This window comes from Bufo bufo, chromosome 5 (assembly GCF_905171765.1).
Source record: "Bufo bufo chromosome 5, aBufBuf1.1, whole genome shotgun sequence".
Taxonomy (NCBI): domain Eukaryota; kingdom Metazoa; phylum Chordata; class Amphibia; order Anura; family Bufonidae; genus Bufo; species Bufo bufo.
Genome location: NC_053393.1, coordinates 11,153,663 through 11,171,778, shown reverse-complemented (window position 1 = coordinate 11,171,778; position 18,116 = coordinate 11,153,663). Strand labels below are relative to the sequence as shown.

At 47.7% G+C, this 18,116-nt stretch overlaps 1 protein-coding gene across 1 annotated transcript in view; it reads right to left on the bottom strand.

The window, feature by feature from the left end:
* LOC121002849 (cytochrome P450 2F2-like) overlaps window positions 1-15,002 on the bottom strand; it is a 332,030-nt gene extending 317,028 nt beyond the window's left edge. Inside the window, exon 1 of the mRNA XM_040434460.1 lies at window positions 14,822-15,002. Within this exon, the coding sequence (XP_040290394.1) occupies window positions 14,822-14,998 (177 nt within the window). The 5' untranslated portion in view covers window positions 14,999-15,002. The remainder of the gene's footprint in view (window positions 1-14,821) is intronic.
* Window positions 15,003-18,116: the final 3,114 nt, after the last annotated feature.

The following is an 18,116-nucleotide window of genomic DNA, read 5'->3' as shown; positions in this document are numbered from 1 at the left end:
GCCCCTGTTGTAACTGATGTCACTTATCTGCCATTCCAGCAAACGCTGTTTGGTTCAGTGTGATAGATCTGAAAAATGCATTTTTTTCTATCCCAGTTGATAAGATAACCAGACTACTTTTTGCTTTTTCCTTTGACGAACGCCAACTGACCTGGTGCAGACCCCAGGGATATGCTGATTCACCTGTAGTGTACAGCATAGTCCTCCAAGCGATGTTAGAACCATGGTACCCCCCCCCCCCCCCAAGGTTCTGTGCTGCCGCAATATGTCGATGATAATGTTACTGTGTAGCATGTCAGCGGAGGCCAGCATTCAGGATGGTTTATCACTGTTATAATGATTGTCAGGATGTGGTCACAAAGTGACACTTAAGAAAATGCAATGGTGTAAAATGCAGGTTGAATACTTGGGCTTTGTCCTCACAAAAGGTGAACGGAGAATCAGCGCAGAAAGAGTCCAGTCTATTGCGGGTTTGGTCGCCCCGCACACCAGGAAAGAAATGTTATCTTTCCTTGGTATGATAAATCTGAAATGTTCACTCATGTCGAGTCCAGGGCTGGGCCTCCCTGACTATAATATGCCCTTCCACATGTTTGCACGCCCAAATTGTAAAACCATGGCGGGTGTACTGACACAAGAAAACGGAGGCAAGTTGCGTCCTTGTGTTTTTTTCTCAAAGGTAATGCCCACCCCTGTTCAAGGGATGCCGGCATGTCTGTGTTCTCTTGCAGCCTGTGCTATGATGGTAGAGTTGGCAACTCCTTTCACAATGTGACATTACACCATTTTGCACACCACTCATGATGTTGTAGGCCTACTCAAGGACATCCACACTCAACACAGCAGGCAGCTGAGCTTATTGCACTCACTAGAGCATGTATTCTACATGCTGATAGACCTGTCACCATTTATACTGAGAGTAGGTACACACATGGGGTAGTGTGGGACCATGGTATGATCTGGCAGAGGAGAGGATTCACGGCAGCAGATGGTAAGGATCATGTCTCACAGGGCAATGCGCTGGCAGATAAGGTGGCGAAACAAGTGGCCAAATGCAACCTCACAGGTTTGTGTAACCATTGGGAGATGCCATGTTTGGCACCTCCAACGCCTGAGATGTTGCAAATACTTACTTATCTTCAGTGGTATGCCACTGAGCAGGAACAGCAAGACTGGTGTTATCCAGTATTGCAGAAAAATCCTAAGACAGGATTAGAATTAGTCTGCAAAGAGGGGAAGTTATGCATTCCCCCAACACAGTGCTTCCATCTTAATAGCACATTTCCACGGAGTAGGACATAACAGCATTGAAATCCTTATGGGTTGGCCCTTTCCAACTCCTTGGGCAAGTCACCCCCTAGTGGTACAGGAAGGCGACATAGACCAGATTAGGGAAGACTATGTCACCAAATTTATACAGGTACTTAACAAAACTGAGGACAAAGTTGCTTGTAAGTCTCCCTCTTTTCCACAGGAACCCACCCACCCATACAGGGTGGGGGATGAGATGGTGTCTCTGCTGTTGTCTGCAGTGTGTGCCCTCCCTTCTGGCCGTATGTAACAATGTGGCCGAAAGAGGGGTACACTCAACATTCAAACTAAGGAAAAAACTAGAAAGGAACAAAATGAAAAACCCACAGATATATGTAAATAGGTTTTAAGAGAGGATTGAAGGATTCTATTTCAGTTCAAAACCTATTTTTATATAAGTTTATATTACATCATGTTCCATACATTAATATATTACATAAGCATGGACACGTAGCAGGTTCAAAGTCCATATGACTAAGAGGTTTTTCTCGTATATATAGATAGCCTTGGACTCTGGTAGAAGATAATTATCTGGCTAAAAACATGTGTTACTGTTTAACTTAAACATCACGCCATTTGAGTACTATAAATATGTGTCACAAAAATAATAAAGTTCAGAGTCATTTTGATAATTGCACAGCACTGTGTATGGCTTAATTTTGGCTCTCTCTGACGTCAGATACAAGAATCAAATCAAGCTGAATACCGAAGTCTTGTACCTCAGGTACAATAAGGGAAAGATAAGAATATTTCCTTACAGTAACAATACATAATAAGATATAATTGATAATTGAAAAATACAGGTGTACCCAATACAAAGTTTGGATTAAAAACTCACAAAGTCAGCTGGTAAACTGTGCGCGCCGAGCATAGCGGTCTCGGAGGCGTCCACATTTGCACCCAACCGATAAGTATGCTGCGTCTTCATCTTCCATTTATATATATATATATATATATATATATATATATATATATATATATATGTACTTCCATTCATCCTTGCTTCTGGGGTGAAATTGCAGTCTGAAAGTATTGTTTTTTTCCCCTTGCAGTTTCTTTTCATTTACAGTATGTCGGACAGACATGTGACAGGCCCTTCTAAGGGAACTGGCAGTGGCCAAAATGTTTCTGAAACAGGCAGAATGCTCAGGCACGTGGCCCTGAGATTGGTGAGGGTGACATCAGTGACATGCAGACTGTAGTGGACAATGACGTGGCTGATCGCATGTGGAAGCCGAGTGAAGAGGGGGCTTCATCAGAAGAAGAGGGTGGCAGCTTGAGCATGAGCAGAGGCTGAGCCAGCAGGGTGGTAGCATGGCCATGAGTCAGCAGGGTGGCAGCAGTGGGAGGTCGGGAGCCAAATGTGCCTGGGGTAGACCGCCCGCTAACCAGGTGCAACGGGCGCCTCCCCCTAGGGCTTCTATGTAATGCGACCCAGGTGTAGGAATGCCGAGTGGTATAGTGCGGCCTAAAATGTCTCTCTATGTGTGTGTCAGTGCTCCTACCTGGACATGGCTGGACCCCAGGCTTTGACTCCGAAGCAATAAATAGGGGGAATAATTGAGGGATTTGAAAGAACGATTGAGTTCCGACCTTGTATGTAGTTGAACAGCAGCTTTACTTTGCATAAATATTTTCCAAAACGATTTACAGACTTTGTCTTGCTCCCAGCAGGCTTTAGCATTAAAACTAGCAGGGAAACTTGACTCTGTTACATCTGTTTCTCTCTGGCTCTGCTGTACTGACTGTATAACTCAGATACTTCTGTCTGCTGCACTTCTCTCTGTAGTCTGACTCTTAAGTTATGCTAGGGGACAATGCTCCTGTGGCTTTAAGCTTTGCCATCCATGGACAGCAGAGCTGAGGGTGCTCTGGCTGGCTTGGGCACATCCCTTCCAAGCACCAAGGTCTATATAAAGCTTTTCACATGGTCACCTTGATGACTAAACAGGTAGCTAAACATATTTTCCTTAAGGCGGTGCACAAGGCCTTAGGACATAACAAACTAGGAGGAGGAGACTCTTCTCTCCCATATCTCCATGAGGGCTACTCCCTCTAAACACTCAATAGCAGTGGGGTTACCCTTGACGGTGCTAGATCTGCTTGAGACTTACCACTTCTAATACCCGATACGGTAACAGCTTTATTTAACCATTTGTCAAAAATCCATAAAGACAATAAAAATCCCCCGGGTCGACCAATAATTTCGGTCATTTCCTCCCTGACCTGTCACCGGGATTTCGGGTATAGAGCTGAGGACATGGGTTGCTAGATGGCCGCTAGCACATCCGCAATACCCAGTCCCCATAGCTCTGTGTGCTTTTATTGTGTCAAAAAAACGATTTGATACATATGCAAATTAACCTGAGATGAGTCCTGTCCCTGAGATGATGACGTAAGATACGTGTCACCGAGGTTCCTGGCCTCGGTAAGGTAAGATCCGGATTTTTCCCTGAAGTGTCAGTTTTGACATTTCAGCTGTTAGTATGGCTGTAAACCGGGACGGTTCTTATTGGGAGCAGCCAAAGAGCAGGGTGGGTGGCTGTTCCCCACGGTTCCAGGCCGGGTTTTGGGCTGGGATATAAAAAAAAACAACCAGCACGTTTAGCTGGGGTGGATTATTCTCCATGTCAGAGAAGCTGTGGAGTCTGTGTCTTGAGAGCCACAAGCTGGGGAAACAGGCCTCTAAAGCCTGCTGTGGACTGCGGGTGGAAAACTGCTGACTAGGTGAAGGTTTTTTGCACTGTGGTGTGAACAGGCACCAAAACTGAACACCGTTACTTTTGGCTTGTTTTTGTGAATAAAACACTGAACTTTGCTTTACAACCTTGTTTTTGCCTCTGTACTGCGTCCGCTTACCCTGCCTACCAGAGCGAATCCCCACTATGTATATATATATATTTATTTATTGTTATTTATATTCACTTTATTGTTTTCCATCAGATAACCTTTTTTCATTTGACACCATGTTTTTTATAATTTATATTACTTATTTATTTTTAATACCAGTCACATGACAATTGTATGCCCATAATGTGGGAGTTTTAATATTATGGTATTTTAAAATTCATTGGAAAGGGAATGCACTAGGAAATCGGCATTCCCCCTAAATTATGTATTAATTTATGCATTTATAGAAACATAGAAACATAGAATGTGTCGGCAGATAAGAACCATTCGGCCCATCTAGTCTGCCCAATATACTGAGTACTATGGATAGCCCCTGGCCCTATCTTATATGAAGGATAGCCTTATGCCTATCCCATGCATGCTTAAACCCCTTCACTGTATTTGCAGCTACCACTTCTGCAGGAAGGCTATTCCATGCATCCACTACTCTCTATATAATCTTAATCGGAATTCTCTTTTAACGTATAGAACGCTGACAAGTTATTCTAACGATTTGACTGTCCCCAAGAATGCCCTGCCTTTTGAATAGTCCTCCCCACTAGTTCACTCTGAGTGTTTTTTTTTCCCGAGATCACTGGTACTCGGGCGTCTTGTCTCCATGGAGCCAGTGGGGTCACGTGGTCGCGGATAGCACGGGCAGAGAAGTGCCCCGGGGAATGCGGAGAAGTCCAAAACCATTTAAATTTTACAAAAATCGGGACAAAAATAATGGCCAAAGACCCCAGTACTCAGGAGGTCTCTACCTTATCAAACTATTTATAAAATTATGTTTTCAAGGAGTCTGTTTATTTGGGGTTACCTTTGAACCCTAGGACCGCCCCCACTCCTCTGTGACCTTTGTTTTTGGTGCCTTTTTCTGTTATATGTATGTGTGTATATATATATATATATATATATATATACAGTACAGACCAAAAGTTTGGACACACCTTCTCATTCAAAGAGTTTTCTTTATTTTCATGACTATGAAAATTGTAGATTTACACTGAAGGCATCAAAACTATGAATTAACACATGTGGAATTATATACATAACAAACAAGTGTGAAACAACTGAAAATATGTCATATTCTAGGTTCTTCAAAGTAGCCACCTTTTGCTTTGATTACTGCTTTGCACACTCTTGGCATTCTCTTGATAAGCTTCAAGAGGTAGTCCCCTGAAATGGTTTTCACTTCACAGGTGTGCCCTGTCAGGTTTAATAAGTGGGATTTCTTGCCTTATAAATGGGGTTGGGACCATCAGTTGCGTTGAGGAGTAGTGAGGTGGATACACAGCAGATAGTTCTTCTGAATAGACTGTTAGAATTTGTATTATGGCAAGAAAAAAGCAACTAAGTAAAGAAAAACAAGTGGCAATCATTACTTTAAGAAATTAAGGTCAGTCAGTCAGCCGAAAAATTGGGAAAACTTTGAAAGTAAGGGCTATTTGACCATGAAGGAGAGTGATGGGGTGCTGCACCAGATGACCTGGCCTCCACAGTCACCGGACCTGAACCCAATCGAGATGGTTTGGGGTGAGCTGGAACGCACAGTGAAGGCAAAAGGGCCAACAAGTGCTAAGCATCTCTGGGAACTCCTTCAAGACTGTTGGAAGACCATTTCAGGGGACTACCTCTTGAAGCTCATCAAGAGAATGCCAAGAGTGTGCAAAGCAGTAATCAAAGCAAAAGGTGGCTACTTTGAAGAACCTAGAATATGACATATTTTCTGTTGTTTCACACTTGTTTGTTATGTATATAATTCCACATGTGTTAATTCATAGTTTTGATGCCTTCATAGTCATGAAAATAAAGAAAACTCTTTGAATGAGAAGGTGTGTCAAAATTTTTGGTCTGTACTGTATATATATAAATATATATATTGTGGGGATCCGCTCTGGTAGGCAGTGGTAGCGAGTGCAGTATAGAGGCAACACAGACCGGTCTTAGTGTAAAACACAATGCTTTGTTTATTCACACGGTGCATATTTGTGAAAGACGGTGCAGTTCATAGGGAGGGTGGTCACACACAGCAAAATAATAGTTCAAACACAGCAAGTCCCTGCTGCAGGCTGCTTGAGGCCTGTTTCAGTCACATAAAGCAAAGTCTATTTAAAGCCAGGAGTAATGTCACCTTTTCTCCTTGGGGAAGTAAGTCCATGGGTCCGGCTCCTAGCCACAGGACATGGATCCCTCCTGGATTCAGCTGCGGGTCCCTGCACACTCCTTTACAGGCCTCAGCACGCAGCCCAGCTCACCTCCACTCCTCACTCTCACAGCCAGAGAACACAGAAGCTCCACACTGTGCACCACACCCTTGTTGCTGGTCAGGTTTTAACCCTTCCCTGCAAAACCTGGCCTGGACCGTGGGGAGACAGGCACCCGCCCGCATATCTGCCTGCTCCCAATAAGAGCCGGCCCGGATCCGTTGTTAACAGCGTAACCGCTGCAAAATGCACTTTTCCGGCTCTTACTCCAGCGGGGCCAGGACCCCCCGCTGGCACGTACCTCCCGTTTACCACCACCCCAGGTACTCTCCTACATATCCCCCCCTTTGTTCAATCCTGAAGGGTTGCACACCCTGTTCAATCCTGAGCGGTTGGACACACGTACAACAGTGTGCCCGGGACAGGGCATCGGCATTCCCCTGTAAGCGGCCTGCCCTGTGTTCGACACTGAACTTAAAATTCTGGAGGGATAAGAACCACCTGGTGACCCGGGCACTCCCCTCCTTGGCCCGGCTCATCCACTGAAGAGGGGAATGGTCGGTCACCAGACGGAACCTTCTCCCTAACAGATAGTACCTAAGGGACTCGAGGGCCCACTTAATGGCCAGGCATTCTCTCTCTATCACGCTGTACCTGGTTTCCGCTGGGGTGAGTTTGCGACTCAGGAAGACAACAGGGTGTTCCTCCCCACTGATTTCCTGAGAGAGTACTGCCCCTAGGCCCACTCCAGAGGCGTCCGTCTGAACGACAAATTCCCGTGTGAAGTCTGGTGTCACCAAAACCGGGGACCCACACAGAGCCGACTTCAAACTGGAGAACGCCTCTTCCGCCTGCTCATCCCAGCGGACCATCACAGTCTTCCTCCCCTTTAAAAGTCTTGTCAATGGGGCCGCTACTGTGGCAAAGTTGGGGATAAAGCGCCTGTAATATCCTATCATCCCTAGGAACGAACGTACTTGCTTGGTGGTAAGAGGTCTGGGCCAGCTCTTGATCGCCTCAACCTTGTCTACCTGGGGTTTGACAACTCCCCGCCCAATCACGTATCCCAGGTACCGGACCTCCTCGAACCCGATCGAACATTTTTTTGGGTTGGCCGTCAGTCCGGCTTTTCTAAGTGAATCGACTACGGCCTGTACCTTGGGCAGGTGACTCTCCCAGTCCTGGCTAAACACGATGATGTCATCTAGATATGCCGAAGCATATGGACGATGGGGCCGTAGTATGACGTCCATCAATCGCTGGAAGGTGGCTGGAGCGCCATGCAGGCCAAAGGGCAAAACCTGGTACTGAAATAACCCCTCGGGGGTGCCAAAGGCAGTCTTCTCCTTTGCCGCCTCCGTGAGAGGCACCTGCCAATATCCTTTTGTGAGGTCGAGGACCGAGAAATAGCGAGCTTTCCCTAGCCGTTCTATGAGCTCGTCTACCCGGGGCATGGGGTAGGCATCGAATTTCGACACTTCGTTGAGCTTTCTAAAGTCATTGCAGAAGCGCAGAGTACCGTCAGGTTTTGGGATGAGGACTATGGGGCTGGCCCACTCGCTCCTTGACTCCTCAATCACCCCTAACCTCAACATCGACCTTACTTCTTCTGAAATGGCCTGTCGCCGGGCCTCCGGTACACGATACGGCTTTAACCGTACCCTGACGTGGGGCTCGGTGACGATGTCATGTCGGACTACCAAAGTTCGACCAGGAAGCTCAGAGAACACGTCCCTATTTCGACTCACCAACTCTTTGGCTTCCTGAGCTTGTTTGGTCGACAGACCACCCGCTATCTTTACCGTGGAGGTGCCCTCCGGGACCTCGGGTGGAGCTGGGATCTTCCCCGCAGACAAGACAGTGCTTGGGCCCTCCCCAATGAGACACTCCCTATCTCTCCACGATTTCAGTAAATTTACATGATATACCTGTTCTGGCTTCCGCCGGCCTGGCTGGGATATCTTGTAATTCACTGGCCCTACCTTCTCTTTCACCTCGTAGGGACCTTGCCACCGTGCCAAAAACTTACTGTCAATGGTGGGGACTAGCACCAGTACCCGGTCACCCGGGTTAAATGTCCGGACCTGGGCACTCCGGTTGTATACCCGGCTCTGTGCCAGTTGGGCGGCCTCCATGTGTTCCCGGACGATTGGTAGGACTGTCTCGATACGGTCCTGCATCTTTTCTATATGCTCTATAATACTCTTGTGTGGGGTGGGCTGTTGCTCCCACGCCTCTTTAGCGATGTCCAGCAACCCTCTTGGCCGTCGACCGTACAATAGCTCGAAGGGCGAGAATCCCGTAGAGGCCTGGGGCACTTCTCGCACTGCGAACAATACGTACGGCAGCAACAAGTCCCAATCCTTTCCGTCTTTGGCTACGGTTCTTTTAAGCATAGTTTTTAGGGTTTTGTTAAAGCGCTCCACTAGTCCGTCGGTTTGAGGATGGTATACGGACTTGTGTAACCGTTTAACCCCTAAAAGCTTGCAGAGCTCCCTCGTCACCTTAGACATGAAGGGTGTCCCCTGGTCGGTCAAGATCTCTTTTGGAATCCCCACTCTTGCGAACATGCCCATGAGTTCTTTAGCTATGAGCTTAGCTGAAGTATGACGTAGTGGGATCGCTTCAGGATATCTGGTGGCATAGTCTAAGACCACCAAGATATGCTGGTGCCCTCTGGCGACTTGTTTATGGGGCCTACCAGATCCATCCCTATTCTTTCGAAGGGGACCTCAATGATGGGCATGGGTACTAGGGGACTGCGATAGTGGGGTTGGGGGCTCGTCATCTGACACACTGGACAGGATTGGCAAAACCTTTTGACCTCCTCATAAACCCCGGGGCAATAGAACCTTTGCAGAATCCGCTCTTGTTTTTTTTTTACGCCCAAGTGTCCTCCCAGCACGTGGGAGTGGGCCAAGTCCAGTACCACACGGCGGTATGGCTGGGGTACCACCAGCTGCTCCACTACCTCGTGCTGCACTTTGTCCACCCTATACAGCAGGTCCTGGTTAAAAGCTAAATGGGGAAACACCGAGTCGGCCCCTGGGTGCTGAGCCACCCCATTTACCACTGTCACCCCTTCCCTCGCCCGCAATAATGTCGAGTCCTGGAGCTGCGCGGTCCCGAACGTGTCACGGGATACCTCCAGGTCCGGGATGGACGGGGTTTCCACGGATTCACCTGCCAACACCTCTAGGGGAAACCTATCGGGATGACACTCTACAGGTGATGTGGTGACCCCTACGGCTGGTATCCCCGCATCGGGATCCTCGGGCACTGGGCCAGATTGTCGTCTGTCCCTAAGGGAAGGCATATCGCTCTTCCATAGAGTCCAGAATAAAGGAAAATCCCTTCCCAGTATGGCGGCATAAGGGATTTGGCGTCCCACTCCGACGACATGCTGCACCTCTTTGCCCAACACGGACATGGTAACCCTGGCAGTGGGGTACTCCCGGCGATCCCCATGGATACAGACAATGGACAGGGTTTGCTTCTCTGGGAGTGTCTCAGACACTAAGGACTCATGCACTAGGGTTACCAGGCTCCCAGAGTCCAGCAAAGCACTAATCGGATGCCCATCGATCAAGACTTGGCACAGAGGTGGCATATCGGCGTCCGGCCAGGCATCTGCGGTACAGGCCGGGCAAAGAAAGAGGACCGGCGAGCGAACCCGCAGTCCATGGGTTCAGGTGTTTGAGGACAGTTCGCTGCCCTATGTCCCAGGCCGTGGCAGTGCCAACATTGAATCCCCGTGGTCCCTCCCCGGTCTCTCTTCCCTGGAGTAGGACTAGCCTTCCCCCCCCTTTGTGGTTGGGTCCCTTTTTCCGGATCCCTAGCCTGTGAGGGAGCCTGACGGGATTCCCGTACCTGCGTTGAGTCCCGCACCAAGTCCTGGGTCGCCACATACCTCTCGACTAGGCTTACTAACAGATCCAGGTTGCCGGGGTCTCCCTGACCAACCCAGCGCTGTATGGCCCTTGGCAGGGTCCGCACCAAACGATCGACCACCACCCGTTCCACCATCTGCGAGGGGCTCAATGTCTCAGGCTGCAGCCATTTTTTTTACTAGGTGTAACAGGTCATAGGCCTGGGACCGAGCAGGCCGGGACTCAGAGAAGGCCCACTGGTAGACTCGATGTGCACGCACATAGGTATTAACCCCAAGACGAGCCAACACCTCCCCCTTCAGCCTCTTATAGCTCTTGGCTTCCTCCTGACTGAGGTCGAAGTAGGCCTTTTGTGCGTCTCCCACTAAAAATGGTGCTACTACTTCGGCCCACTGTTCTGCAGGTAACCTTTCCTGTTCCGCAGTGCGTTCGAAGACCATCAGGAACGCCTCGATATCATCCTCGGGGCCCATCTTTCTTAACGCTGAGCGCACCTTATCCCGGGCAGCAGGTAGGACTGCGGTTCCCCCTGGGACGGCTTGGTGTTGTAACACACGCATGGATTCCTGCATAATCGCCAGTTGCTGGGCCAGTAGACTATTTAACTGCCGCTGGTCTCTCAGGGCTTCCTCATGTCTCCGAGTAGCCTCCTCATTACTTTGCACCAAGTGTCTAATGGCTTCCTCCATCTTATCTGGAGCCACGAAACTTGCCGGCTTAATATATGACGTACAGTTCAAACAACACAATTTTTCGGCCTCACTGCTGTTTGCCCGCTGAAGCCACCAATTGTGGGGATCCGCTCTGGTAGGCAGTGGTAGCGAGTGCAGTATAGAGGCATCACAGACCGGTCTTAGTGTAAAACACAATGCTTTGTTTATTCACACGGTGCATATTTGTGAAAGACGGTGCAGTTCACAGGGAGGGTGGTCACACACAGCAAAATAATAGTTCAAACACAGCAAGTCCCTGCTGCAGGCTGCTTGAGGCCTGTTTCAGTCACATAAAGCAAAGTCTATTTAAAGCCAGGAGTAATGTCACCTTTTCTCCTTGGGGAAGTAAGTCCATGGGTCCGGCTCCTAGCCACAGGACATGGATCCCTCCTGGATTCAGCTGCGGGTCCCTGCACACTCCTTTACAGGCCTCAGCACGCAGCCCAGCTCACCTCCACTCCTCACTCTCACAGCCAGAGAACACAGAAGCTCCACACTGTGCACCACACCCTTGTTGCTGGTCAGGTTTTAACCCTTCCCTGCAAAACCTGGCCTGGACCGTGGGGAGACAGGCACCCGCCCGCATATCTGCCTGCTCCCAATAAGAGCCGACCCGGATCCGTTGTTAACAGCGTAACCGCTGCAAAATGCACTTTTCCGGCTCTTACTCCAGCGGGACCAGGACCCCCGCTGGCACGTACCTCCCATTTACCACCACCCCAGGTACTCTCCTACAATATATATATATATATATATATATATACACTGCTCAAAAAAATAAAGGGAACACAAAAATAACACATCCTAGATCTGAGTTAATTAAATATTCTTCTGAAATACTTTGTTCTTTTCATAGTTGAATGTGCTGACAACAAAATCACACAAAAATTAAAAAATGGAAATCAAATTTTTCAACCCATGAAGGTCTGGATTTGGAGTCACACTCAAAATTAAAGTGGAAAAACACACTACAGGCTGATCCAACTTTGATGTAATGCCCTTAAAACAAGTCAAAATGAGGCTCAGTAGTGTGTGTGGCCTCCACGTGCCTGTATGACCTCCCTACAACGCCTGTGCATGCTCCTGATGAGGTGGCGGACGGTCTCCTGAGGGATCTCCTCCCAGATCTGGACTAAAGCATCTGCCAACTCCTGGACAGTCTGTGGTGCAACGTGACGTTGGTGGATAGAGCGAGACATGATGTCCCAGATGTGCTCAATTGGATTCAGGTCTGGGGAACGGGCGGGCCAGTCCATAGCATCAATGCCTTCGTCTTGCAGGAACTGCTGACACACTCCAGCCACATGAGGTCTAGCATTGTCTTGCATTAGGAGGAACCCAGGGCCAACCGCACCAGCATATGGTCTCACAAGGGGTCTGAGGATCTCATCTCGGTACCTAATGGCAGTCAGGCTACCTCTGGCGAGCACATGGAGGGCTGTGCGGCCCTCCAAAGAAATGCCACCCCAAACCATTACTGACCCAATGCCAAACCGGTCATGCTGGAGGATGTTGCAGGCAGCATAACGTTCTCCACGGCGTCTCCAGACTCTGTCACGTCTGTCACATGTGCTCAGTGTGAACCTGCTTTCATCTGTGAAGAGCACAGGGCGCCAGTGGCGAATTTGCCAATCTTGGTGTTCTCTGCCAAATGCCAAACGTCCTGCACGGTGTTGGGCTGTAAGCACAACCCCCACCTGTGGACGTCGGGCCCTCATATCACCCTCATGGAGTCTGTTTCTGACCGTTTGAGCAGACACATGCACATTTGTGGCCTGCTGGAGGTCATTTTGCAGGGCTCTGGCAGTGCTCCTCCTGTTCCTCCTTGCACAAAGGCGGAGGTAGCGTTCCTGCTGCTGAGTTGTTGCCCTCCTACAGCCTCCTCCACGTCTCCTGATGTACTGGCCTGTCTCCTGGTAGCGCCTCCATGCTCTGGACACTACGCTGACAGACACAGCAAACCTTCTTGCCACAGCTCGCATTGATGTGCCATCCTGGATAAGCTGCACTACCTGAGCCACTTGTGTGGGTTGTAGACTCCGTCTCGTGCTACCACTAGAGTGAAAGCACCGCCAGCATTCAAAAGTGACCAAAACATCAGCCAGGAAGCATAGGAACTGAGAAATGTCTGTGGTCACCACCTGCAGAACCACTCCTTTATTGGGAGTGTCTTGCTAATTGCCTATAATTTCCACCTGTTGTCTATCCCATTTGCACAACAGCATGTGAAATTGATTGTCACTCAGTGTTGCTTCCTAAGTGGACAGTTTGATTTCACAGAAGTGTGATTGACTTGGAGTTACATTGTGTTGTTTAAGTGTTCCCTTTATTTTTTTGAGCAGTGTATATATATGAATATATGTTTGCTGAGTTAAGCACTGTTTTCACCTGCAGAAGGGGAAGTGTTCCCCGAAACGCGCTGTGTGAAGTGTTTCTGAAAATAAAAATACAAACGATTGATGTAGACTCCTGCTACCTCTGATTGTTTGGTTCGTCTGCGCTGAAGGATGGCTTTTTCTTTATCTGCACTATTTTGTATCTGGCAGCCATAGGAATTGCTGTGGTATGCTAAATGTACCATAGGAGATGTTTTAGAACAGGAGGATTCTTACCCATAATTTTCTATTGTTTATCCTAGGGCTTCCTCTGCCTCAGATTTCATATAAGAAACTAATCTCTGCTTCTTGTTCGAAGTGTTTCGCAAAAAATACCCTCATCTCCCTGGCCTTACTGAACCTAGTTTGAGACATCTAAACTAATGTTGTTCTACAGAAATTGATATCAGACAATGTTAGAGGCTCGCCAGCATATATTGGAGGAAGGGAATCTGAATTGTCACCTTCTTTTTCAGAACCTAAAATTTGGATCATCCATGCACACTTAAATTGATTTTGGAGATGTTTCAGAATCCCGGAGAATTCTTTTAAAACAATGACACAATGTCGTACAAAACAACAATAATCACTGAGGATACCTGCTGGAGGTGTGGAGTAGAAAGGTTACATTTGGGTTCTGTCCCAAAATTAGGGATTTTTAGAAAGGGGTTGAGAATGCTATTCGGAAGATCTGTGACAACAAAGTTACTTTAACCCTGGAGTCTGTTTTCCTGTGGCAGACACCAAATGAATTTTATGAAATTTGCTCATCCTTATTGTCAACCTTCTTATCTTCTTCTCTCAGGGGGAACTCTGGTAGTAGAGTTGCTTCCTTGGTAGCTGACCTCCCAGAGCCGAAGGTTCTCTGAGCTTGAGCTTACACACACATCTTCTACCTTGCTCTGCTCAGAATAGACTCCTCACTAACTAAATGGGGGCATACTTGGTCCATCACCCTGGCAACTAAAACAGCTTTCTGACTGTTTGGTTGCCTGTACAATTCTTTTGAGTACATAAGGCACATTAAATCACAACATTAAACTCAATAACATTGCATTAACTCTGTTAGCAGTAATTAACCCTTTGCAGTAGTAATTTTGGGGAACTGCACATGCCATTGGCTGATATCAATAGCCAATCTTGTGCATTTCACTTTGCAGGAAAAAAATTATAATTAGCAGGTTCTACACCAACAAAGAGGCAGCTGAATGACCATGTGTTACAGCGCTGTACAGAAGATTACAGTGGATATTTTTTCTTATTCTGTGGTGACATTTTGAGGTTTAGAGATAGAGTATTTTTTTAACACAAACATAACATCTACAGCTCACAACACTCAGTTGTTCTCCAGGAACCAATTACTATTACATGTTGAGTGGACTCTGTAGCCACATTACTCAACATGTGCTGCCTCATGTCTCCTAGGAAACACTTACCTTTGGTAATTTCATGGCATACTCTCTTAAATCCATGTAATTGGGAGTCCCCAGCACAGGAATTGGGGTAGGTCCAGGAGGCAGTGACTTGTATCTGTTCAGTCTGGACCATGATAGAAGAATATAGACAGTGAGGAAGAGGACGATAGAAAGAGCGAGGATGGTGGTCAGCTCCATGGCTCCTGTGATTAGAAACAGAGAATGCGATTAGTAATTCCATCTTTGTGCTCAGCGATCTCTGAAGTCAAATATCTCAGTGCAGTATTCCCACCGGGAATTGTGCTGGATTGTAACAGTGGAATCATTTCTCTCTGTGTCACAATATTTGCTGGTCATCGATAGAAAATATAAAAATGATAGAAAATTATAATGACAAGGTGGAGAATAAATCCACAAATCCGAATTTCCTTGCACTTTGTGGTAACAAATAGGGATGAGCGAATCCAGACTGGAATGTTTGGGCGTGTAACGAACATTACTATGTCCGAGTACTCGAACACGGACATTGGCGCGAAAGTCCATGTTCGGTGTTTGGATATTAAACAAAGCTTGTTGAAAGGCTGCAGCGCAGCCAATCAACAAGCTTTTAAGCTGTGGGCACTTGGAAGCCATCGCAGTCATGCCTAGTATTGGTATGGCTGTGATTGGCCGGGACAGACTCTGGCCATGCATGCATAAATGCTGAGTCACGTGTTGCACCGCCATTCTGCTCTAACTAGTCTATGGGACAGGAAGCTGCTGCAGTGAGGGAGAGTGTTAGTGACATTGCACCCGCACGGGATCCGGACCCATTCATTTCACCCCATACAAGTGAATGGAGCTGCGTGAAAATCGCATCGTGAAAATCACGCATGGTTGCTAAGAGATGTTGTTTGTATACATTCAGTTTTTTTGTATATATTCAGTTTATTGCACCCGCACGGAAAAGGTGAACAACTGAACGCAATTGCAGACAAAACTGACTTAACTTTCTTGCAAAATGGTGCGAGTTTCACTGAACGCATCCGGAGCCAATCCGTCACACTCATGTGAAAGGGGACTCAGGCTTTAATGTGGATGTTCAGTCTGAGGGTGATCTAAAGGCATGTTTTCTCTGTGCTGTACAGCTCCAATGCACCAGTGACACAGAAATACAACACTTAAACGGGCTGTTAATTCTCTTGGTGACATAAAGCCATTTTTGTGGGTTCCAAAGTCCACTGTTGCATCCTTATTACTGTAATAGGAGAGTTAATCAGCTTGTTAATTGTGTCGCTGACATAACACTATTTTTAGGGATTCCATAGTTCACTGTTTCATCCGTCTTACTGTAATAGGAGAGTTAATCACTCTACTAATTGTGTTGGTGACATAAAGCTATTTCTGGGGGTTCCAAAGTCCACAGTTGCATCCGACTTACAGTTATAAGAGAGTTAGTCAGTCTGGGTATTAGCTATTTATTGGGGCTCCAAAGTCCACCATTGCATCAGTCTTACTGTAAAAGGAGAGTTAATCAGTCTGGTTTTTTGTGTCGGTGACTAGAGTGGAGCGAACACCTGGATGTTCGTGTTCGAGAAGTTCGGCCGAACTTCCCGGAAATGTTCGGATTCGGGATCCGAACCCGACCCGAACTTCGTCCCGAACCCGAACCCCATTGAAGTCAATGGGGACCCAAACTTTTGGGCACTAAAAAGGCTGTAAAACAGCCCAGGAAAGAGCTAGAGGGCTGCAAAAGGCAGCAACATGTAGGTAAATCCCCTGCAAACAAATGTGGATAGGGAAATGAATTAAAAATAAAAATAAAAAAAATAAAAATGACACAATATCAATTGGACAAAGGGTCCCATAGCAGAGAATCTGGCTTCACGTCAGCAGAGAATCAGTCTCTTCATGCCATAGCAAAGAATCTGGCTTCATGTCAGCAGAGAATCAGTCTCTTCATGCCATAGCAAAGAATCTGGCTTCATGTCAGCAGAGAATCAGTCTCTTCATGTCATAGCAGAGAATCTGTCTTCATGTCATAGCAGAGAATCAGGCTTCACGTCACCCACCACTGGAACAGGCCACTGTCACACATTTAGGCCCAGGCACCCAGGCAGAGGAGAGAGGTCCCGTAACAGAGAATCTGGCCTTATGTCAGCACAGAATCTGGCTTCATGTCATAGCAGAGAATCAGGCTTCACGTCACCCACCACTGGAACAGGCCACTGTCACATATTTAGGCCCCGGCACCCAGACAAAGGAGAGAGGTCCCGTAACAGAGAATCTGGCCTTATGTCAGCACAGAATCAGTCTTCATGTCATAGCAGAGAATCAGGCATCACGTCACCCACCACTGGAACAGGCCACTGTCACACATTTAGACCCAGGCACCCAGGCAGAGCAGAGAGGTCCCGTAACAGAGAATCTGGCCTTATGTCAGCGCAGAATCAGTCTTCATGTCATAGCAGAGAATCAGGCTTCACGTCACCCACCACTGGAACAGGCCACTGTCACATATTTAGGCCCAGGCACCCAGGCAGAGGAGAGAGGTCCCGTAACAGAGAATCTGACCTTATGTCAGCACAGAATCAGTCTTCATGTCATAGCAGAGAATCAGGCATCACGTCACCCACCACTGGAACAGGCCACTGTCACACATTTAGGCCCCGGCACCCAGGCAGAGGAGAGAGGTCCCGTAACAGAGAATCTGGCCTTATGTCAGCACAGAATCAGTCTTCATGTCATAGCAGAGAATCAGGCTTCACGTCACCCACCACTGGAACAGGCCACTGTCACACATTTAGGCCCAGGCACCCAGGCAGAGGAGAGAGGTCCCGTAACAGAGAATCTGGCCTTATGTCAGCACAGAATCAGTCTTCATGTCATAGCAGAGAATCAGGCTTCACGTCACCCACCACTGGAACAGGCCACTGTCACACATTTAGGCCCAGGCACCCAGGCAGAGGAGAGAGGTCCCGTAACAGAGAATCTGGCCTTATGTCAGCGCAGAATCTGTATTCATGTCATTGCAGAGAATCAGGCTTCACGTCACGCACCACTGGAACAGGCCACTGTCACATATTTAGGCCCCGGCACCCAGACAGAGGAGAGAGGTCCCGTAACAGAGAATCTGGCCTTATGTCAGCGCAGAATCTGTCTTCATGTCATAGCAGAGAATCAGGCTTCACGTCACCCACCAATGGAACAGGCCACTGTCACATATTTAGGCCCAGGCACCCAGGCAGAGGAGAGAGGTCCCGTAACAGAGAATCTGGCTTTATGTCAGCACAGAATCTGTCTTCATGTCATAGCAGAGAATCAGGCTTCACGTCAC